Source organism: Megalops cyprinoides, chromosome 14 (assembly GCF_013368585.1).
Source record: "Megalops cyprinoides isolate fMegCyp1 chromosome 14, fMegCyp1.pri, whole genome shotgun sequence".
In the NCBI taxonomy this organism is placed as follows: domain Eukaryota; kingdom Metazoa; phylum Chordata; class Actinopteri; order Elopiformes; family Megalopidae; genus Megalops; species Megalops cyprinoides.
In genome coordinates this window covers 34,111,079-34,135,454 of record NC_050596.1, presented here as the reverse complement: position 1 = coordinate 34,135,454, position 24,376 = coordinate 34,111,079, and the positions used below count along the sequence as shown (strand labels likewise).

Here is a 24,376-nt window from a genome sequence, read left to right as displayed (position 1 = left end):
GACTGCTTTCCAGGATTCTTTGGAGTGGCTATGTCAATAAAGTTTAACAGAACAGCTAAAGGCTCCGACGTTAAAGTGTTAACTTTGGGGCCCTTAACCTGGACTCAGGACTGGTATAGAGCACTTTAATTGACTGAATTTTACATTTCTACATTCTTGTTACTGTTGTAACAGTTAGGAATATTTGTTAGGTATATTTGTATTTGTGTCAAATCCACTTACTGTAATTCGCTTTGCAGTGCAACCCCTTATGAAGATTCCTGCACCAAGACTGTTCAGCAGGATATGTTTCTGAGTACATCAGAGGTGATACACAGAGGAGAACAACCCAAAGTGCAGTTTTCCACATTCAGAAGTTTACTTTTGACTTTGAGCAATATATGCACACAGAATTCAGATTACAGTACAGGAGACACATTCCTTTCCCTGTCATTTATTGAACTGATCATACCAGAGGAAATGATAACACAATTCTTAAACCAAATATAATCATAATATTATAACCAATATCCTTTTTCAATATAGAAGAAGCAACAAGAAGAAAGTATAAAAATAAAATCCAGTGGTGTCTCATAACAGTAGGTGATTATTCAGAAATGTATGCTTTGATTAAGGTGAGAAGCTCATCTGCAAGGTCTAGCACCTTTGTTTCATCCTGAGAGTTGAAGCACTCGTTGGGAATGTATGGGGAGGGATGGTAGCTGGGGTACTGTGTTCTCTTTGCATCCACACCTAGCTGCCTCAGCCGGCTCACCATGCTGGGCACAGCGCCCAGCCCAGCACTGGAGCGGGACACTCTCTGTGCCAGGCTGGCGATGGTGCAGTCAGTCGGCTGCTGCCCCGTCTTCCTGTACTCTGCTGCGGTCAGGGCCTTCTCCACGGCCTGGTGCACCTTAAAAAGGCACCACTCTGTGGCCCCGCCCCCCGTGTCCTTCCGAGCGGCAGAGAGGTCACACTGCCCCTGCCTGAGCCAGCGCTGGGCTTCCTCCCGGTCCGGCCTGGGCCTCGCGCCCCTGTGAAAGGCCCAGAAGCTGTGCTCCTGTGAGGAAAAGTGCTGCTGGAATGTTGCCCTCGCTCTCCGATGACGAGATGCTTCCTGGTCCCATTGCTGGAAAAATCCTCTGTAACCGCTGCTCTGCTCTGAGGGTCCCTGGTTCTCTGAGGGTCCCCGGTTCTCCGAGGGTCCCCGGTTCTCTGAGGGTGCCCGGTTCTCTTCCATCTTTCCTTGCTCCAGCTCTTGGATCCTCTTTTTTAAGTACTTGTAGGCCTCTGTGGCAAGGTGGACACACTCTGGGTTTTTATCTGGATGCCACTTCAGGTAAAGACGTCTGATGGCTTTCCGCTTCTCCTCTTCTGGCAGGGGCCATATCTGTCTCAGACACCTGTCGATTTCTTCTTTGATCTCCTCCAGGGACTGCAGGGGAGCTCTGTTTGGAGGTGGAGGTGAGGTCTGTCGAATGTTCTCCAACAGAACAAGGTCCCTGCAGGTGTTTTCAGCTGAAGGCAGTCTCTTTGCCCTTTTGAACTGATAGAGATCGAGTGCGCTTACCTCGATCAGCTCGTCTGGCCCTGTCTGTATTTTGTATCGACATGAAGCTGGGCCTCCCTGGTTTGATGAGGCGTCCAGCCGATCCACAACAAAAGCGTAACAGTAGACCTCGTCCTCGAGTGACGGCCTCTTGAAGCCGACATACTCCCCCTTTTCAAAATTGTTCAGAAAGTCCATGTCAAGGAAGTCGATCCACTCGTCAGGAATGGGAGTCCCTGGGTCTGGCAGTCCACTGTGGCAGCTCTCTCCAGCAGAGCTGTCCTGAATTCCCTGGCTCTCTAACACTGTATTTACATCCTGCATAGTGTCACAGCACAGCAGTTGGCTCAGAATAAGGAGTGAATCTGAGTTCAAACCTGTATTCAAAAGAACATTAATCTCTGTAGTTAAACACTTGTTGATCTGACTCCTAACTTTCACAGTCAGGTCATTGCTGTGCTTCAGATAGAAGGTGCAAACCCCTGCATCCCGCTTCACGTACACCTGTGTTTCAGCAGCGGTGTCTGCCAGCGGCTCCAGCTTCAGCAGCAGCACTGTCTCCAGGACTTCACAGCAGGTGATCTGAATTCTGCTGAAGATGCTCTGACACATGCTGACGGCTGCACTCTCGGACACTGTGCCTCTGCACTGGTGTCTTATGAGGCAGACAAGGCCATGCAGAAAAGAGGGAGACGTCAGGTGTCTTTCAAAACATTCCCTGAACTCACAGCGCTCCCTGTACTCACACAGTTTCACACTGGATTGCAGGAGGTCTTCTGTCATTAACTCAGAGAGCAGGTGAGGACGGACCTCGCTGGGCAGCAACTGCACCAGCTTCTGATGTTCATAGCAATCAGTTCCCAGATGACACTTACTAAGTTTTTCTAAGAGTTTCAGCTTCTGTTTTAAGGTATCCTCAAACCTTCTGGGCTGGAAAGAAGTGTTATTGAAATACAGTGTGCTTGATTCATATAATCTTCCATCTGTTGCAGGAAGGTGTAAGGGAGGAGAAAGCTTCGGCATTTGCTGCGGTTTCTCTTTCAACAGGAGGAAAAGCTGCTCAACTGTTCTTTTGACTGTTTTCATCTGATTGGGATTGAGTGTCTGCTTGTTGGTGGAGTCTCTGTGAATCTCTTTCAGGACACTGCTATAGTGCTTTCCTGAGGGCGTCTCTGCTACGCCAATCTTGTGAAAGAAGTCAATGTAAAGGGCCAGCCTGGGAGGAAGCTTGTACAAATAAGGCCTGAACTCTACAGCATTGTGCACCATCAGCACTGTGTGGCCTGGTTTCACCAGAGCAGCTCCTTCTTCTACCAGCACCACAGGGAGTTCCCTCAGGGGACCAGCATCAAAATCCATCTCCTGTAGGAATGCATACGAGTGATAAAAAACTTTGAGTCTTGTGTGTAGGTGGTCAAAAGTCTGACATGATGCTGTACAGATGTTCTTTAGGTTCTCAATGACCCTTTCAGTGGGGGGTTGGTTTACAGCCCCCCCAGCCCTTAGAATTTCACTGTGATGCGCAGTGATGTTATCTGATGGCAACACTGGCATAGACGTCCAAATCAGAAGTTTGTAGCGCGAGTCTCTTTCAATCAGAGAGCCCTGCATTGCAACAGTGTCTCGCTCTCCTGCATACGGTCTGTGGTATTTGCACAGCTCCTCTTGTATTTGCTGAGGAAAGATGAACTGGATCCTAGATATGTGTCTCAGAAATGCTGGATTCATCTCTTTTTGATTTTTAATCAAAACAGTCTCGAGTAGCACTGCTGATCTGTGTTTCAGTGTAGCGAGAGGAGCGGTCCCTCTTGCACCCACTTCTATTTGCTGTGCGAATTGAATCAGCTCCTCGTCTGAAACAACATGCTTCAGCCCCAGCTCCTTCAGCAGGTTTTTGAGTCTGTTTCGCTTGCATCCCATAATGTTCCAAAACTCAGTGGGAATAAATCGTTCCTGTGGCAGCATGACCTGGTATATGTTTTCCTCCTCATCAAAGAAGTAGGAGGCCATCTGAAGTTTGCCAAAGATGTCCTTAATGAACGGTATTCTTCTGAGTATGGAAAGGATGTGATTTTTGTGTTTTATGTATTCTGAGTAATTCTGTTGTATTTCCAACAACATTCGTACAGAATTGAGTACCTGGGCTTCTGTGAGTTTGTTGAGAGAAGGCAAAATGAAGTCCACAAAGAACTCCACATCATTCACAACATTGATGTGCATCTCATTGGACAGGGCTAGGTTGGTGGCATTATACCTAAGGAAAACTGTGTCATCATTCAGAAAGTATAAATCTGGAAATTGGCCCATAAGTTCAGTGTTGAAAATGAATGCTCTCCTGTATCCATCGATACTTTGACGAGTTCTTTCAATTGTTTCAAAAAGTGGCAGTGACTTGAGCTTTCTTTCATAATCCTTTGGATTTCTGGAACCCTTTAATCCAGGCAGCAGAAAACTGAGAAGCTGATTCAACTCTCCATTTTTCAGCTGATTGAATGGCAGATTTTGCCTTTCATATAGCTGTTGCAGTACAGCTCCTCTGTCAGATGCATTTAACTGTCCTGGTATTATGTGGCACTGCAGAATTTCAATGGAGAAGAATGAAGTGTCCAGCTTCATAAATCCAAGTTTAAAGAGAATGCCTGCTACATCCTCCAGTGACATGAACACAATGCTGGACAGCGCTGCCATTGTGTCCAACAAACGTCTGTTGTTTTGAGTTGGGCAGAGCACAGGAACAATTGGGGAATCTGAGAACAGTCTCTTTGTGTCGCTGAAGACCTGGTTGCTTTTTCTGTCTTTTGTGGTTGTGATTCTTATTTGATCCTCAATGTACATCCATAACATCTTCAGCCACTTACAAAAATCCTCATCTGGAATGTAGAGTGAGGATTTGGGGTCAACTTCACAGTTCTGCAGGAGCGTCTTTAGAACACTGTTGAGATATTTAGCTGAAACAGGAACTGTCAGCTCTCTCAGGAAGTTGCTGTGTTTCAGAACATCAAAATGGTTGCAGTTAGTGTCGTATTCTGCAAATATGCTCTCTGATCCTTCGAACAGACAAACAAACCTTGACAAGAATTTGGGATTTCTAGCTTCAAAAGAGCGCAGAACCTGATCCTGAGTGAGGAGGAGAGGTAATCCACACACAGAGTCTGAGTTTCTCTTACTAATGTCCCCCATGCAGTAATCCAGCAACGTTTGGCATGTCATTTTGTCTTTGACTAACGTCTGGCTGATTGACAGAGGCAAATCTTCCTCTGTCTTCTGTGGATCACTCACGCCTCTCTGCTTCAGGTAGTTCCTTACTGCTACGGGACTGACTTTTCTGACTTCAATGCCTGCTCTCTGGAAACTGTTGGATATTTCATTCATACTCTGTGAAAAGGGGATCAGTTTCATTCCGATACCCTCCAGGGTACGATGGAGACTCTCAGTATGCTCACCTGTGAAATGAGGTGCTTCAGCTGGGTCTGCAGCTGAGATGCAGCTCCAGCTGACACTGTAAGAGCCTATCACTCTTATCACTGATGGAGGTAATATATGCAAGACTGGCATCATCCTCAGCTCTCTGTCATTGATGGACTGGTAAACCCTGTGTATCATTCCCTGCCATTCTTGGGCCACATCACTTGAAATATGAGGGAAGAATGCTAAATAAGATGAATGCAAATCCCTCCCCAGCTTATCCAGGGACAGATACTGCGTCTGAATTTTTAAGATGTTAGAGCGAATGTAATCCAGAAGGTCAGCATACAAAGGTGCAATGACACGCAGTTTCAGGAACTCATTCCATTCTGTCTTCATGCTCTTGCAGTCCTCTTTCCACAGGTCTCTTCTGGAAGCGTCTACTTCAAAGTTTCCGTTAACATGCACTGGGAGCCCGGTCTTCCCTGGTAAGGGCAGGCAGCAGAAAGCTCTCCCCACAGGTGTGATCTGCAAACGTGCAGCTACACCTACCTGAGCAAGTCTTGGATCAGATCTTGTTCTTGATGGACCAACTTTCTCAGCCATAACCCACTCACTTTTTCTGGGGTTCTTACAATCTGTGACAATTTCCACAGGGTAAATGATCTGAAAGGAGGGCATGGGCTTGCCTTCAGCACTAGATGTCTGTATACGCGAATGAAGCAGGTGTTTTTCAGTGCTGTCCTTGGGAGAGAGCTTTACCTCTACTGTGAAAATGTGTTGCAATTCATTTGTGTTTGGGCAGACTGTATGGAATTGTATTTTTTTAACATTTCTCAAAAAGAGAATTAAACCCTCTGGGTCTTCAGCTAGTGCACCATAAATCTCTTGTATGTCTGCAATGGTGACTTCCTTGTTGGATATTTCAGAGGACTGAGCCATTTCTCCTGTCCTGATGGGCAACCTGAACATGGTACCAACACCGAGAGGAAAAAATGATGGAAGATGTGCATCATACACGTCTTTACACAACTGTATGAACTGCGGTGTCACAGAATACATACAGCCTCGCTTTTCCGATTCCAAAAAGTTCATATTTGGGTCAGAAATGCAGAGCCACTTGTCTCCGGTCAGAATTGAAGGGCAGTCCGTCAGATGGTAGACGGAGTTAAACCCGAGTCCATACTTTCCTGTTTTCTGTGGGTTGCTGTGTTTTCCACCTTCTCCTAGCTGCTGAATGCCATTCAGATCCACATCAGAAAAAACCTTGTTGTTGTAAACGCACAGTGCTGGACCTTGCAGTGGATTCCATTTTTCTCCAAATGTTTTTGTGGTGTCATGTTTCCTGCAGTCCCAAACAAAATGAATCTCAGTTGCTTCAGCATCGTCAGCATTCTGTATGAGTTCTTTCAAGATATCCTTTTTGCTTGGATATGCTGCGATGATGTTCTTGAGACGGACTGTCAGTTTCTCCTTTTGTTCAAACTCTTTGAAATCAAAGGGTGAGAAGGTTTCAACCAGGTGATTTTCCAGTGTGTGATGCCGTGTGGTCTTCACCTTCAGCTGGACTGCAACTCCGCGAGGTATGAGGTCATGGCACAAAATGACACCTTCTGGAGGAGACAACCATTTGGTGTCATTGTAGCGCAGCTGGCCGGAGAGTCGTAACACTCCGCTCTCATCTGGCAAGTGATATTCTCTTAAATTATCATCATGGGTTTTGTACAACCCGTTTATAACTACTTGGAGACACAATTTGAGATCAGCTTCAGAAAGCTTGCTGCCATTGTATTTTGTGTTCAGATCCTGAAGGATGTTCAAGTACTGTGTTGAAGTAAACATCTGTTTAATGCCAACACACTTCCAGAGGTGATTAAATCTGGATAAGGCTTTGGGAAGTTCAAACAGGTAAGGTCTCCCATCGAACTCAACATTCCTTGCAACAGAACTGACACTTACAAATGCCCTTTCAATGAAAACAAAGGGAAAATGTTGTGCCGTTACACGGACAGAGCTAGAGATGCATTTGGAATTAGGATTCTGCAGAAAACGGTCTAACCATCTGTAGCACTGTGTGGTAATTTCAAGGATCAGATGCTCAGGCAATTCTGCGGAATGTTGCCATGCTACCTTTAGCTGTGAAAGAACTGTTTTCAGTAGAGGTTCTTGTGTCACCCCCAGTTTGCTGAGGACTGCGTCATGACAGTGTGTGAAGGATGGGAGGAGATGGTACTGATCCACAATTGGCTCTGTCAAGCAAACCAGGTGCCTGCACTCATACCTATATATTTCAGTGGGCTTTCTCAGTGCGACCATGTCATTTTTGCCTTCAGTTATAATGGAGGGAAGTTGAGCTGGGATAAATGTCACCTCCTTCAAAGATTTCCAGTGAGGAGAGGAGCTGTCATTCAGGAAATGACTTGCTAAGCCCAGGATACACTGAATGCAAGCATATGCCTTTTCTTTATTTTGCTTCCATACAGTGGCGATGCGCTTTGCCCTTTCAGCTAGTTCACTGAAGGGGAGACAGTCTTCCAGCATGCCGAGCTCTGACAGTCTGCTCATCCTTTTTGGAGAGAGGAAATCTTTCACTGTTCCTTCAAGTAGACGACCTTCCTCTGCTTCATACAAGCATGCCACTTTTCCCTGCGGGTTCACAACCTTCCCGATGAACTGAAGCTGTTGTCCCCCTTGCGTAGGTATGCAAGGATGCTGTTTCAGTAGGGCATCGATTGCTTCATCGTCCCTGTCAATGGCGTGCAGCACAAGGGCATTTCTGTTCTTGGATTCCATAGCCTTCAGGTTCTTAAACACTACTTCCTGATAGAATTTAACCCAGTCAAACGTTCTCTCTTCAACTGCCTTTTCAAAGCCTGCCAAAATGAAGCTTTTTCTTACCCACTTTGGAAGAGCCACAGGGAGTTCTGGCTTTTGTAGCTTGTGCAGAAACTCATGCATGGCGACCGGTCCAATGCGCTTGTTCTTCTCTATATCTGGATGTAAAAACCTGGCATTTTCCAATGCGCACCAGTTTTCCCCATCGCTGAAGAGCTCCAGCCGAGTGCCAAAGAAGTCCCCAGCAATTGCCGTGTAAAAAGCAGTGGCTAAAGACTCAAAAGGTTTGCTGACTTTCTCCTTGTCAGGCCAGAATGCATAGTAGTCGTACTCTCGAATCTCCCCTGCTTGAGACATCTTCTTCAACACTAACATTGCTGTAATGTATGAAATGGTAACACTGTCTTTAAGTAGAGACTGATTCCATTCATGTTTTGCTCCAGTGTCCCAAAGGCTTTTTCGGTTTGATGTCACAGCAAAGCATCCATTGACATGGACTGGGAGACCAGAACCAATCGAAAGTGGGAGGAAACTAAATGTCTCACCCAAAAAGTCTGCTTTGTCAGGTATCCAGTACTTTTGAGTCTGGTCTTTCCTCAGAGGTATGGCCACGCCTCCAACTGGCAGTGACAAATCTGGAATCCCTGCATTTCTGCCTCTCTGCTCTGCTTCTCTCACCTGATACATGCGACATACGGTATGTAAACCAAAACATGAATACAGAAGCCAGTACCGTACCTCAGACTCCTCCATCTGTTCCTTTGTCATCTCAATGATGTTCGCTGCATGCCAATCAACAATCCCTTGGTATTTCTCATCAAGTGATATCAGCACACTTACAGAATATCTCTGGATCTCTATCAGATGGTTATCATCAGGGATGTTCACTGTCCTCACAACTTTCCTGCTGACTTTGAGGAGAGTGTTTATGTCTTCATTGTTTGGTGGAGTGCAAGCAGTCTCAGGTAACATCTGAAGAGAAATTTCACTGATGTTCTTCAGGAACAGCAGAAGATTATCAGAATTCTGAATGAATTTTCTTTGAAAAGTGACAATGCGGTTGCCCTCATAAACCTTTTTGCTCATTTCTGATGTCTCAGCCTCCTCCTGTGTTCGGAAGGGTAATTTAATGAGCGTTCCCTGGTAGAATTTCTTATCTGTGTTTCTTGAGAGATTGCATTCAAACACTCCCTCATAAGGCTTGAACTGTCCAGGAAACGTACGAAACAGCCTTTCATGATTTAAGTCCAGTTTGATCCCTGGAATTGCTTTATTGAGTATGTGCTTCTTCAAGTGGGTTACATTTGGATCAAATATAAGAAGAGTCTTACCGCTCAGTACAGACGGAATGTCAGTCACGTGATACACTGCATTGAACCCAATTCCAAACTTCCCAATTTTCTCCACTTTCTTTTCTTTGGAGGCAGATCCAACTTTAGTGATGTTGTCCCAGTCTTCCTCTGTCAGGAGTTCATCATTGAAAGACCAGAGACAGGCCCCATGGCAGACTGACATTCCTTGGTCTATTAGGCTCTCTGGAGGATCTCTGTGCTTTCTGAAATCTACCATGAACCTACATGTGTTTGCCCCAGCATCTTCTGCATTTTGTATCAGCTCTTTGAAGAGATCGTGTTCCTCATCATACTCTTTGAGTATGTTCTTGATCCTTCGTGTGATTGGCTCTGTCTGTCCACACTGCTGTATACCAATGAATTCTGGTTTGAGAATTTGGGTGCTGAGGAAAGGAACTTTTAGCCAGTCTGCGGTGGCTCGTGGAATCTCCTCATGAACCACGTGGAACACCTCATGTTCTTCTCTCAGATCCTCCAGCCCTTCCTCAGTGATATCACAAAAGACAGCGGCAGACAACGGTTGAAGGCTGAACTCTTGGTTTTCGGCCATTACTGGTACTGGGAGATCCTCTTGGTATGGTTTCTTTCCTCTCCGCATCCAGTTAAGAATAGCTATGGCCACTTTCAGTTCAGAGGGTGTTCCATGTGATGGATGTCTCTTGTCAATTCTGTGTTTGATCCTGTGAAGTATTTCCTCAACCTCCCTGTCTGCCAGAGATGCTTTTGCTCCAAACTCTGTTAACAACTTTGAGTACTGCAGGAAGTCATCTGGCACTCTGTCAATGTAAGAGGTGAGATCTATTTCAGGTGGATACACTAAAACCACATTACATGGGGAAACAAACTGACACTTTATCCACAGCCAAGACATGTTTTTGTCATTAATTATTTGTTTAAAATGTGCAACATTATCTTGCATGAATCTGTACATGCTATGCAACTCTTCCCTGAAATGTGCATTGGTGTCTGGATCATGCATGGTGGACACCATTGACTTCAGAGCAGATAAATTTTCAAACACCTTATAAGCAGGAGGTGGCCTGAGAAGTCCGAGTTTCAGACTTGGTTTGTGATTCACTTCATCGGAGTATGCAAGAGGCATGACATGACCCACGATCGGGGAGAACCTTGAATGTCTCACATCATTCGGCTTATAGAAGCTTTTCCTTTGGGTCTTTCCCTCGTGGGCTCCATTCAGGAATTCTGGAATGTTGCAAGGAAACCAATTAATGCTTGAGAGCTGCATGATCTGCTCTTCTGAGAATTTAGAAAGCACATCTGTCTGATTGCAAAGGCCAATCAGAGCTTCTGCTTTTGACATAGCGCTCTCCCAACAACGAAGCCGTGACGACTCAATCTGCATTGCAACGTGAAGGACATCGTTGGGTCTGACATCTGTTTCTCTGGTCTTCAGTCCAAGGCGCTGTAGGCTCTCCAACATTTGACGTGTCCTTGTGAAGAGAGGAGGAGGAAAGCAGTCTGAGTCAAACAGAGCTTGAAATGTGCTATTGTCTGGATCAAAAAGATCTGAAGCTTTTTTGTGTTGTCCTCCCTGTGTCTCAGTGAAGCACATGTTCTTGCATTTCAGGTATAAGGCTTCCTCCATAGAAAAGAGAATGTTTCCATGATGTAGTAACCAAGTCATTATGTTGTTGGCATCTTCCCTTTGGTAAAGTCCTTGCTGAATGCCATTAACCATGACAACGGTGGCCTGGGCTGTGTTCAGGAGTCTGACGTTCAGCAGGGAGAGCAGCCTGCGATCTGCCTCAGTGCTGCACTGTATGACTGTATCGGGCATGAGCAGGTCTGTGGGGAGGGCTGGTACGCAGTTCAGAATCACAGCCTGCGTGGACTGTGCAGACAGGAACCGCGTGAAGCCACCTGACAGAGATGGCATCGGTCGGAAGAGAGGCAGTGAGGAGAGGAGCCACCGCCCCTCAGCGCTGACAGAGGCCAGAGAAGAAAAATAGGATTTCAGTTCTTCCCTTTCCTGTAATGAGGCAGCATCCATCCCTCCTATGACGTGCTGAACCCCTAAATTGAGGAACAAGCGCAGGACATTCTGTGGGGAGGGGCTCAAGACGTAGGTCTCCAGGTCCTGATGCTGCAGACACTCATCCCTCCTCTGGATGACTGTCCCCCCCAGCTTGGCAACTGTTTCGGCGACTGCTGAAGGTAAGCTACTGTATCTGCCGTTCTGAAACATCAGTGTTGAGTTCTCCTGCAGCCTTGCTAACATTGCAAACTCAGTGGTCTCGTGAATGGGCTCCAGAGGAATCAGGGGCATCTCGATAAACGAGTTCAGCTCTGTGGCGTGAACCCTGAGGAAGTTCCAGAAAGCTTTCAGCCACTGCACGGGCGGCTGCAGACTGCTCCCTATCTCCCAGGTCACATGGCCATGTGACTGTCTCCAACCCTCAGGCAGGGAGGATTTGGCATGAAAACCCACTCTTCTGGTATCCAAAAAAAATATTTTGTACATTCCTAGAAAGGGGTATTGAAAGGATACATATCAAGACTCATGAAAAAGGAACAAAGGTCATTTTGTTTCTTCTGTAGGTCATTCCTATTATCAACACCTCCTCAGTGCAACACCCATAGCGGGGAGTCTACCACTATGTGTATACAGTATACCAATAGTATAGTAGTTTAAAAACATTAGATATTACAACTGTATCAATTATTAACACTTCCATAAATGTGTGTGATAATACGAGACCCGGCATTTAATTGGTACCGGTTATTACCCTATCACATTTCCTTCATTTCAAACTTGGAACTTTTACAGACTTTTATAGTTAAATTCTCTTGTAGGAATAGTGCATTTTAATAAATCTCTGTAACCTTAAGGGCAATTAATTATGATATTACATGCATTACCATGAAAAATATTTTATCATAATTACAGTGAGTGTCACAGCAATTAATTATTTAACAATAATAATAATAATAATAATGTTCAATATATTACTCCATTACAACACATTATCTCGTGCCCATATGGCCTCAGTTCAGTAATCAATATATTTTCTGTACTTACTAGTTTGGGTCAGCTGCTTTATATGGTCCAGAACACTGCTCCTTATATCCTTATGTAAAAATGAACCTTTGAACATTGGAAGCAACACTCTGTGTGAAGAAAACACAATTATAACATTAATAATTACATTATTACATGAATATATTATAATGTAAATGAACAAGACTTCATATCTAAGAACACAATTATGGGTATTACATGCTGGCTTTCTGATGGGTGTGTTAAGAAATGTTAAATGTCAACATTTGCAAACTACCATCATTTTAAGGGGTACAAATATTCATAATAATACATACTGTATACCTAACATTTCACACAGTGGCACCACTTATAGAAACAATGGTGACTGTAAACGTACCGTGGAAATTCATCAGTGTCAATCAGAACCAAGTTCTCTGCATCGTTTATGAAGGACCTGAAGGTGCCGTCACTGACTGGCAGCAGCTGCAGGCCTGACAGATGCTGGTACTTCCCATCCTCCAGCACGTATTCCAGGAGGAGGAGCTTGTCACCTCTGGAGAGCTCCCTGAGGTCAGTCTTGCGGAGGACATCACGGACGAACCCTGGGGTCACCCAGCTCAGGCTATCACGCTCTCGGAAAGCCCGCTGAATGGCTCTGGAAACATGTGGTGGAATAAAGACGAGTTTCTCTCCCTCAGATATCAGGAGATCAGCCACAGCTTTCCTCACCTGAGGGTCCATGTTGCCATCGGGGAAGAACAGGGCTTCTGTGGGCTTCACCCACTCATTCTCATCTCTGGCCAGAGACAGGACACTCAGCTGCAGTAGATGCTGCAGCATATCCATGGCGATCTCCTGCCACTTCGCCTTGTGCTTCATCAGAACAATGTCCGGCCAGCTGTGGTACACTGTGGAGGCCGCCATGGCGTCTGAGCGTCTGGAGAGGTGGATGGCGTCCAGGATGAGCATGTGGTAAGCGTGAGGAAGGACCTCTTTCACCAGCAGCTCATTCCACTGTGCGGCTTCGTCGTACCTCTGGTCTTCCTCCTGCCATTTAATGTGTCTCCTGTTGTCTGTGAGGCCGAAGCAGGCGTTCACATGGACCGGGAGTCCTGTCCTGTTGGACTCGTTGTTTGGGAGGGGCAGAAAACAGCTGAGTCTCCCATCAGTCAGTGCTTTGTCCTGATCTAAGGGGAATGCCACATGAACCAGGGGGAGAAAGCTTAACTTCTCAGCTAGCAAGTCAAGCGCTGGTACCTTCCCTTCCGCCATGCAGCATGCAGTCACAAGCCAGGGGGCCTGTGCTTCTGCCCGCTGTCCACAGGAGGTGGACACAATCTTGAAATGAGTTGATCCTATAGCAGCTGAATCTGTTCTTGGTACAAAGACTGCATTGACAGCAGGGCTTGATGCAGCCGCTTTCAGCCTGACGTTGACAGAGCCATTTGAATCTATGTGCATCAGGGCCACCGAAGCGACGTTTCTCAAGAAGAGAAGGCTCAGGTCTGCATCTGCAATGAAACTGTCGAAGAGCTGGACCACCTTCTCAGAGTAGTACAAGTTCTCTGAAATCTCTGAGGGGTCATTCCGCAAGGGGAAGCGAAACAGAGTTCCAGAGAAGTGCTGGTCTTCGCCGACAGCATCTTCCCATGTGTGGCCGCTGACCTGCCCCACAATGTCTCTAAAAGGCTGGAACTGATCCTGCAGGAGCAACAGTGTTTCTCTTTCTTCCTCATCACACAGAGACCAGCGGAAGCCTCCATTTCCCTCACCAAATATCTTCTCCTGGGGGTCCATCATGGCAAAGTATTTGCCACTGAATATGCATGGTAAATCTATGAGGGGGAGTAATGGTTATTAGTATTATATTATTGTGTTACTGTTTCCTGCAGCAGATGCAGGACGTAGCAGCGGGAGAACGCTGCATCCTGTTTTGGGAAGGGAAAGTGATTGCCTGGAAAGTGTGTATGAGTGTGCATTGGGGAGTCGATAAAACATTACAATAATCAAAAATGGCAAAATCACTATTTGATGCCATATAAAATGCAAGTGAGTACAGCAAATGTATCCAGCTACCTACTCCAGAAGACTAAGACATGTGTCTTTCTAACCTTTCTGCAGCAATTCGAATTGATTATGTGCTGTAGTTCCAAAGTAAAGATTCTTCACTAACTGACTAGTAGCATTGCAGGAACAGCACAAACTACAGGAACAGGACAAACTACAGGAACAGCACAAACTACAGGAACAGCACAAACTACAAGACTAAGGAGACTAACAAGACTAACAAATATAAACAGCAAAAGCAGGACTCTCAAAAAAGTGAAGAACTGAAGAACCTGTAGGAGGAGTAACATTGTGCCAAGGAGGTCACCAATTTAAGCCCTGAAAAAAACATATTAAACATGTACAGATATTTTTGTTAAAAGGAATCGCTGTAGATTTACTTGGTGATGAGATTTTAATGGCTGATAGGATGTTCACCTGTGACATGATAAACAGAGTTGAATCCAATCCCAAACCTGCCCACTTTGTTGGGATCGTTGCGCTTGACGCTCCTGCCGGTGGCCTGTATGCCACTCCAGTCCTGCTCGGTGAACTCTGCGTTGTTGAAGGCATAGAGGGCGGGGCCTGTGCCGAGAACAGGAAACATTTCACCCCAAGAGTCGTGCACTGTGTCACGCCTGGACGCCACCACCTGAAGCACCTCTGCACCCCCTCGCATTCCTGGTAAGCTATTCAGCGCATTAATAACTGTGCAGAAAAAATGCTTCTTTTGTGTCAGTGTAAAATTAAATGGTTCTTTACTTATTTTCCACCATCTACTCCAGATGGGAATGACACAGAAATCCATAGGGATTTAACAAAAAGGGAAACTGTGTAAAGAGAGATAATACAAGTATGAAGTAATTTTAGACCCCTTGGTATATAATGTCCTAATGGTTACAACATTCATGTATGCCAGCATTCTGTCTAAGAAATTAATCAGTCTGTATTTTGTTATTGTTTCTTAAAAACTGGAGCCTAAAATGTGTTGCATTTTCAGCAAAGAGTGGCTGCAAACCCTCATAAGATGAGTACATTCAGGAAAAAAGTTTTAGAATGAAAATGGCATTTTCAATCCTTAGAGCACGTCATCTCCATGAGTTAAAATGTGAAATAAAAATTAAGGAATATAAAGTTCAAAAGTTTTATTCTTTTTTTAAGGAACAAAATGGTTTGTCAAATTTTATGGCTCCAATACATAAATATGCAATTGTGCCATGTTTCCTGTTGCAAACTCCTTTGCAAGTTATGATTACAAGGTGTTAGCAACCATGCTCCTTCAGTTTTCTTTTCAAATTGAAATGGAAACTCTGCTTCCAGAGATGCAGATTTTAAATCTGCCGATGATCTGTTTGTCTTACTGCCCACCAGCCCGTCCGGCTGTCTGCCTGTCAGGCTGAAGTTTGTTACCTTGATACTTCTGCAGGAGATCAGTCCAAAGAGCCTGGCTTTCATAGGCTCTCTCGTCGTGGATAAAGACGACCTCTGTGGCACCTGCATCGTCTGCATTCTGGATCAGCTCCTGCTCCGGACCCGGCAGGAAGAACAGGGCAGTGATCGGGCTCAGGACTCAGATCAGACTGAAGTACACTGCTAATCGAGGACGACACTTATCAGCAAACCCACCTTCAGTATTTGGCCACCATCAGGATACCTGCGCAGAATATCCTTCAGGTAGTCAATGAAAGGAGGAGATGTAGCCGCAAAGGCATTTCTGTTTTAAAGACATAAAGAACAATTAGACATGAGGTAGGCTGGACTGCTGTAACAGCAGGAGTATCCCAAATGACCCACCACTGTTAAAAAATCAGGAGTGTTCTAAATGACCCACCACTGTTATAAAATCAGGAGTGTTCTAAATGACCTGCCACTATGAGTACAGAGGGTGTTCTGCCATCACTAGTAGGTGCTGATCATGTTCATATGGCAAGGTTGCTAAAAGCTCCGTATGATGGAATTCTATTAGTAGCTGATGTGTGTGTCCTATATCAGCGGCAGAAGGGCAGAATTTCACATATAAACCAAGCCTAAGAACCAGCTGCTTATAATTTTGTAGCTATTGTGCAAAGTTCACAGCACTCAAAAATTCAGGATGTACAGGCTGCATGTTGAGCAAATGGTACTTTGTTCACTTACTGTTTTTTCCACCGGTGACTGGTCGACTTCATCCTTCTGCAGAAAAGTGATTCTGAGTGATGAGATAATGAATCCCTTTACACATGTGTATGACCGCAATGTTCACTTTACTGTGTATCTATCTCGGGTAGGGGAGTGTTTCACAAAGCTTAATTAATGAGTAAAATATGCGAATATGTTGGAAAGATAACAGGAAACTAAGCCTAATCCCGGCCTCATTACCATGGCAACATATTCAGGATTTGAAAGCTGCTCCAGATCAGGCTGATTGGAAGTTAGACTGACTGTGCAGATTCACTCCGTCCTCCGCGAAGGTCCCACAGTGCTCCGCAGGCGCTGCGGTGCCGGGCAGTGGAGCGCATAACTTTAAACACGGGCCATTTCATTATATTACATTCTTCAAGGCACAAAATCATCCGATGGCAAAAGAACAAACATTACATGGAACAAAACCAGGGAGTGAGCCTTCTCAAGCGAAGTTAAATAACACTTATAACGCTATAGGACTTCAGTTTGCACGGTCACCCGTGAACAGCGCGGTGTATTCCAACGTCTAAAGACGACATATAGAGGAATAGACACCTGCTGTGTTTATTGGCAAACTCGATCAAGTGGGTGTGGGGTATGCACACAATTAAATAACATCTATTCCATGACAACATGGCAATCTATAAATTTATGCATACAGTCAAGATGACTTCAAGTCAGTAATCTGTTGTGCACGTTACCGATTTTAGACAGCGAGTTTAACTATATGTGAGATTAATTTTGACTGCTTGAAATCAAAAGGAAAGAGTTATTACGGGAGTTAAGTGGGTATTTCGATTTGTGAAACGCCCCCCGATAAACACAAAGAAAAAAAACATAAATCAGTTAAACTCAATGTAAATATTTTTACTTCAAAAAGACTATTAGCCAATTTATGGCGACAGTGCCGCATTACATGATTATCGATTAAGACGTTAACTGTGAATTTAGAGACACTAAAAGCAGCAATAACTCTACTACTACTACTAATTATTATTATTATTATTATTTTTATAAGAAGAAGGAGAAGAAGAAGAATGAAACAAAAAATACCTCAAAGCCTAGCCCTTGAATTGAGCTATCGTGTTTGGTGTTCTTGCAGACATCGTACCCACAGCTGATGGCATCAGAAGCGGCGCAGGTAGCGCTGGTGTTTTATAGGAGCATCGCTTCGCCCTCCCTCCGGAATAAGCTACACGACAGGGTTTCGATTCTTGCTCACTCATCGCCTTCTACCGTGAAATCGAAACTTATCTAAGTGGGGAAGGTTATACAGGAGAAGGCTAATTGAATTTTATTCTTTTCCTTTTTTCAACGTGCGAATCTAATAGAACGTAGCCTGCGTGATCAAAAAGTATACAATTAGGCTACAATTAAACACTTCGCTGAACTTAAGCAATTACAATTAAAAACGTAAACTACCTGATTTAACAACATGTCAATTTTAGAACAAAAATGAAGACACTACTGGTGTGTCAATTGTTTTCAAGTTGTAGCGATAGTTGAAACGTCAGAAACAAACATTGCCGCGCTAGTTTCTGATTTCTGCTATGTAGATGTCCAAATGGATAAAAGTGTGTGAAGCGGTGAGGTCACTGACAGGGACCTAACCTCTGCAGAGAAATGAATGCGTTCACAACAGCAGTATGGGTCATCGAAATACAGCATATCTACATCGCCAGCAAAACAAAATGATGATTATGATTTATGATGATGATAGAGAAAAGCACTCAAAAGTTTGAAATAAACACACCCTGAACAAGAGAAAAAAACCTGAATCATTTGTCCACATTGCAAACTGAGTATTTTGGGATCGAACGTTAGATGGCAAAATTACTAAGCGTAGTGAGAAAATATAGTTGCGGACCTGACCCTACCAAACTTTTGCCAGTAGTCAAGATGGCGGAAAATACTGGCACGAAAAACTGTGCATTTTTTTAATGTGCCTATCCAGAGGAAATGGGCCTCTAGCAGCGAGCGACTTGACCCTCTCAGGGCTGGTTTATAGCGTTTCTGTGTAATTCTGTCTGCATCGGTGTTTCTGCAGTTAAGGATAAACTGTCTGATTACGCTGCATAGTCGGGCTACCTGCGCTTTTACCGTTACGCAGACCGCCGCAGCTATTTTTCCGTAATCGGTTTATATCGCTGATTTACTGTGTTTGAGCTCTCGGTCTGGACTGGCATGCATCAGATGGGACGGTTATTTTAATGCCTGTTTACAGAGCGAACGGGGTTATATTTCTGTTAACGTTATGGTTGCGCAGGCTCTGGAACACTTCGGGGTGAGAGGGAGATACCGCTGCACCACCAGATGTAGGCCGTCTAGGACGGGGATGATGGTAGGTCGAAAATGTGTTTATGCTGTTTACTTTGTTGAGCGTCGTGATGAACAGACGCGTTTACGGTCGCATCTCTTCGGAGAAAGTGCGAACTGAGCGCCGATTCTCATCGGGGGATCCGTGTACTGTACACCGCCATGACGGCCATCTTCCCGTCTGCTAAAGATTCATGCATGCCAGTGGAAGAGAAATACGTCTCGTTAACAACTTCCTTCATTCCCGCTCATGCTCATCTTGATATCATTCAAAATAATAGACTGTTTGGCAAACAGTAAATCTAACTGTGTAATTTGCTGATAACTTTGGGGGAAATAGAGGCTATTGTTATTATTTTTTCTTTTATTATTTTTTTCTTTGCCGATTCGTACGCTATGGCTGTCGTCCATCATTTCTGCCTAACATGTGCAGTGTGTGACAGGGAGCCTCACTGCTTGCTTTTAGTCCCTCCTGACGAGGGCGAAAGGTTTGTTAATCCATGACTGTTTCAACAACGCTTGAGCGCTCAGGACGCACAGGTAGATACACGGCAAAGCAAATGCGCTGTCACACCGTTTGGGCCACACGCTGGCACCGGATAGTAAAAAGTACTGTAAATGAATACGTTTAAATTTATACGTATACACGCGTCGGAGTGTAACACTGTATTTCCGCATGTAAAATCTACTCCAATACAAGCTGGAATAAGTCTATGCGGACAGTCATTTATTACCAGTAAATAATAACCTTTCTGTCTGTGACTGTGCAATCAGACTGGATATACGTCTTACTTGCCATATCTTGCAGTTTTTCTGTGCATCGGGAAAAGAATCCCCCCATTTTGAGAAATAGAACTTATTGTCTGAATAGGTTTCATGCAAACAAAAGACACACCCCGTATGTATCACCTTTAAAATCACAGTAGTGTAAACTGATCTGTTAAATATGAGACATAAACTTTAAAGTAAAATAAATAAAATTCCTATTAACGTTTTTCATTGTTTCTCTGATGTCCCCATGTCATTTGTTGTATTTTTATTGCAGTCATATTTACATTTATTCATTTGGCAGATGCTTTTATCCAAAGCAACGTACAAGTGAGGCAGAGTACAACACAACAGTTATTGAAAGTTGTTTTTCATAGCCACACACACACACAGAGCGTTGCAGATAATCAGGATCTCCAAAAAGTTCTGTGCTTTCCTATTACCTGTGCTAACATACTACGCTGTTAACTATTAAACTGTTCATTTGTTTAATAGGTAACAGTGTAACAGGTATGCAGGCATCTCATATTTGCCCTTCATGATGTTTGACTGTCAGTAGCATTTGTTAATTTTTTTAACATTGTGCTCCTTTCAGCAGAGAGGAGGTCTGAGTGACTGTGGGACTCCTTCAGCAGAGAGGAAGTCTGAGTGACTGAGGGACTCCTTCAGCAGAGAGGAGGTCTGAGTGACTGTGGGACTCCTTCAGCACAGAGGAGGTCTGAGTGACTGTGGGACTCCTTCAGCACAGAGGAGGTCTGAGTGACTGTGGGACTCCTTCAGCAGAGAGGAGGTCTGAGTGACTGTGGGACTCCTTCAGCACAGAGGAGGTCTGAGTGACTGAGGGACTCCTGCCTCGGGATGAAGCTCCTCACCTGAGACATGAGTACAAGCAGTTACTCTTCTCCCACCATGGTACCTAACAGCTCGGTGTTGGACTCCATGCCAGCAGAGGGCGCTGCAGCCGGGCCTGGCGGGGAGGAGGGTCAGGCCGTGCTCCTCAGCAGGCCGTATAAGTGCTCGGAGTGCGGGCGCTGCTTCTCCCAGCTGCCCGAGCTGGAGCTGCACGAGATGTCCCACACGGCGGAACGGCCATACCCCTGCCGGCTGTGCGGCAAGGCCTTCGCGCAGACCGCTGCCCTCACCAAGCACCAGCGCGTGCACACCGGCGAGAAGCCCTACAAGTGCCCGTCGTGCGAGAAGCGCTTTGCCCTGTCCTCTGGCCTGGTGCTGCACAAGCGCATCCACACGGGTGAGCGGCCGCACAGCTGCCCGCTCTGCACCAAGACCTTCATCTCCTCCTCACACCTGGCGCTGCACCTGCGCTCCCACACCGGCGAGAGGAAGTACAAGTGCAGCGTGTGTGGGAAGCTCTTCCTGCAGTCGTCCCACCTGGTGCGGCACAAGGCCATCCACACGGGCGAGAAGCCCTTCAAGTGTCCGGAGTGCGGGAAGAGTTTCGGCCGGGCCTCGCACCTGAAGACGCACCGCCGGCTGCACACGGGCGAGAAGCCCTTCCAGTGCACGCAGTGCGAGAAGGCGTTCACGCAGAAGGCGGGGCTTATCATGCACCTGCGGCTGCACACGGGCGAGCGCCCCTTCAAATGCGAGCGCTGCGGCAAGGCCTTCCGCTCCTCCGCCCACCTGCTGTCCCACCAGGCGCTGGAGGCCGGCGACCGCAGGTTCGGCTGCGACCGCTGCGACAAGAGCTTCAAGACGGCGTCGTCGCTGCGGCAGCACGAGAGGATGCACGAGGGCAGCGAGCCGTTCCGCTGCGGCGTCTGCCTGCGCTCCTTCGCACGCTCCTCCTACCTGCAGCTGCACATGCGCACGCACGGCGGCGAGCGCCCCTACCACTGCATGGTCTGCAACAAGACCTACGCCAAGATGGCCACCTTCGAGAGACACTGCCGCAGACACCAGCAGCAGAACGCCGAGCGGGACGGACAGCCCGAGGAGGGGGAGGAAGACGAGGAGGACGAGGAGGATGAGGAAGACGAGGAGGATGAGGAGGAGGAGGAGGGGGAAGAGGAAGACGTCAAACCGCCTGCACTGCCCTTTCCTCCCTCCGCACCCCCCTCGACGTCCTCCCAGGCCCCCCAGTCAGAGGTGAACACTCGCTCCAAAGCCAGGACCAAAGCCAACAGCAGCAGAGGGAATGCAGACTGAAGGGCTTTCAGCCAGCGAAGCGGCGCTGGTGTCAGAGGGCATGTGCAAGCGGTGCCACACTCACTGTCCATGGCAGAGATCATTAATTGTACATAAAATGGCCAAATATGTTAGTGGTGTGAAAGCCTTGCAGAGTCTCTGTCAGAAAGCATGAAAAAAAATTTGTAACAATATTGAAGGTGCTCAACTTTTTTCATGGATTTCAGGTGCAATAATGTTCAGTTTAAACCTTTTTATTTCTCCTAATGTAGTAACATGCAGTGCTAGATGTTCTGTTTGAAATGAAAGGTACTGTTTTCTGATTAGGTCAAGCTGTTGTCCAGTGATGCTTCCTGCTGGTGACTCAGCAGTGCGGTTCTGAGAGGGTTTAGAGCACTGTAGGATGTAGGAATGGTCTGGGTAAAGTGTCAGATTTTTTGGGATTTTTGGTCAGAAGGTACTGTATTCTGAGCGTCAGTCATAATCAAGGCCCTTTTAAAGAGTGAAGGCACACAAAACTGGACAACCTGAGGTCAGGGGTCACAGAATGAACCTGATGGACCAATAGGAAGGCTGGAAGGACATGCAGTGATCTGCTCTGTGGGCCTAATCTCAGTCCTGCAGAATGCAGAGGGTGGAGTTTCAGTGCAAATGCATTTTAAATTCCACAGATAACCACCCAAAACGGTAAGATACACGCTGTGACTGTAACACAGAGGGGTACCGTAATGTTCCCAAAACCTGAACACGGGGCAGGGTGATCCTAGCTGTCAGGTGACTCTCTTTGAAATCACTCTTTGTGTGATGGGTCAGGGCAACACTGCCACGTGGCAAGCAATGTGGGCTTGTTCAGAAGTAGGCCTTTCAATAGAGTGCAATTACAAATGTCCTTGCACCTTTTCTTAATCAGTTATTAAATTCTGAAAAATAGTTAACAGTATATTAGCAAAAATGCAATCATCTTTTTTCCCAGACGCAGCTCTCTATTTTTTCAGAATGAGGGTGTCATTGGGCTGCTTCCTGCACAGTTTGGGGGAGGGCTGGCAGTCCACTGCCCCTGGACTCCGCAGCAGCCCTGGTGTCCCCATCCAGAGCACAAACCCATCAGCGTTTCAGCTCTCCGGGTTTATGTGACAATCGACTCGTTCCTGGAATATACATGATGAGGCTTTTTTTTACTGTACAATCCAATTCAGAATCATGAAATCTCATCCAAATTTCCTGAAAGTGTGTCTAAGATAAAAGCTCTGAATGGAACAATTAATCAGAAGACCAGGTTGGAGTGGAATAAATATAGGAATCTCAAGAAAAGGAGCAGTTACTGGAAGGGATGTGAGAAAATAAGCTTGAAAAAACTTGTTTTTGATGAGGAAAAGTTAGAACTGTATTGTAACTGATGTTTTTTACTGTAATCTGTAGCGTTTGTGTACGATTCACCTTTTTGTTGTAGATACAGACATACCGCATATTACATATCGCCTGTCATTAGCTACCTGGCAGAGCAGCATAGTTATGTGTTACCAGCTGTGGAATATCATCTTAGCCCTTAGATGCAACCAACTGCTAATGGCCAACACCAGTGATAAGCTCTTTAACTGAAATGTCGATTAGTGTAATGTATAGAAGTATCTGTGTTCCTTACCTGTCTCCTTGATTGTTTTTAGTTTGTAGGTTGTGAGGAGTTTAGAGACAGGGTTTGTAAGCGGAGCTCTGAGTTTGGTTTTGCACAGAGGTGTTTGATATGCTTTGCGCTTGGCCCATGCTGCCACAGTGCATGGGCTATAGCTGGGCAGTTCATGGAAGGTCGTTATTTAATGGAAAACTATGGTGCTTAATGTAAGCGTGCCAGGGCTGTGGGCCCCCTAATGTCCCCACCACGGCAGGCTGTAATGACTCTAACCAACAGCAGGGGGAGACATAACCATAGAAACTGAGTGTACTTGCACTCCTTTTACCATGGCATCATAATGTCCTGAAAAGATGCTTGTGCCCCCCCCCCCCCCCAACTGGCTTTGCAACAGTTTGCAACTGGCTTTGTCAGTCTGATGAATGCATATGAAGCCTGTTGACCCTTCATGAAGAGTGTCAGATCAGTACTGTAGAGGGAGGAATAGTCTCATCAGATGTGACTTCTCCCTGTTTTCTGTTCACAGTGTAGATGTTACCACTAGTGTGCTGTTAGAGTGCTGTATCTGGCCTGTAGCAGTGATGAGGCAGCGGCAAGTTAACTAGCCAGCAAGCTGACATGTAGCTTCATTCTCACTGAACATGCCTGATGTAGGTTACCTATAGCGCACATAGATGTAGCTGTATTTAGGTGGATATTAGATAGCCAGACTTTTTTATCTAACCACTGTTGCTTTCTAGCTAATTAAACCACAGCGAGTTTAGCAGCAGTGTGCGGTAGTGTTAGCTGCAGTCTTCAGCCCCAGAAAAGGCAGCATTGAGCGGTGAGTAGCCTGTTAATAATTGTGACTGATTCACCCATCCAGCATTACCTGGTGTGTTGTTATGGAGGCTAGTCTCTCTGAGAGCATTAGCTTGCTACAGTTGCTTTCCATGTAGAGTAACGTTGCGGGGATTTCCTGCGTGTTTCTTTGCGGATGTGAGGACGGTGACGTCTCCGTTTGCAGTGGTACAGGATGTGTGTGACGCCGCTGGGATCCCCATCGCTGCCCCCAGCCCCCCCTCTGCTCACACTCACATTCCTCATGCTCTGCTTTCTTCAATCAAATATTACAACAGTTTGTGCAGTAATTTTATCCTTTCTTGTTTTACACAATTTATTTTGATAAAAACAACTGACATTGATGGGAA

The 24,376-nt window shown here is 45.7% G+C and overlaps 2 protein-coding genes across 2 annotated transcripts; one reads left to right on the top strand and one right to left on the bottom strand.

Moving 5' to 3' along the window:
* Nucleotides 1–586: 586 nt before the first annotated feature.
* On the bottom strand, nt 587–16,665 carry LOC118788759 (sacsin-like). Its single transcript, XM_036544792.1, has 9 exons — nt 16,589–16,665; nt 15,794–15,881; nt 15,578–15,689; nt 14,606–14,752; nt 12,519–13,956; nt 12,161–12,249; nt 5,741–11,604; nt 1,205–5,461; nt 587–1,135 (listed from the first exon to the last, which is right to left on the bottom strand). The coding sequence occupies exons 1-9, from the start codon at nt 16,663–16,665 to the stop codon at nt 587–589; spliced, it is 12,621 nt and encodes a 4,206-aa protein (XP_036400685.1).
* Nucleotides 16,666–20,068: 3,403 nt separating this feature from the next.
* On the top strand, nt 20,069–22,659 carry LOC118789362 (zinc finger protein 501). The gene is made up of 2 exons (XM_036545749.1): nt 20,069–20,167; nt 20,242–22,659. Exon 2 carries the CDS (start codon nt 20,294–20,296, stop codon nt 21,578–21,580), a length of 1,287 nt encoding a protein of 428 aa, XP_036401642.1. The 5' UTR covers nt 20,069–20,167; nt 20,242–20,293; the 3' UTR covers nt 21,581–22,659.
* The last annotated feature ends 1,717 nt before the right edge of the window (nt 22,660–24,376 follow it).

What these genes read in the sequence shown, in the direction of transcription:
- LOC118788759 (XM_036544792.1), bottom strand. Translation starts at nt 16,665, where the DNA reads ATGCGCTCCACTGCCCGGCACCGCAGCGCCTGCGGAGCACTGTGGGAC. An exon ending in AAAGCAGCTGACCCAAACTA is followed by an intron (nt 11,605 to 12,160) that starts GTAAGTACAGAA and finishes ACCCCTTTCTAG; the next exon opens with GAATGTACAAAATATTTTTT. An exon ending in GAAAGATGGAAGAGAACCGG is followed by an intron (nt 1,136 to 1,204) that starts GCACCCTCAGAG and finishes CCCTCAGAGCAG; the next exon opens with AGCAGCGGTTACAGAGGATT.
- LOC118789362 (XM_036545749.1), top strand. Translation starts at nt 20,294, where the DNA reads ATGAGTACAAGCAGTTACTCTTCTCCCACCATGGTACCTAACAGCTCG.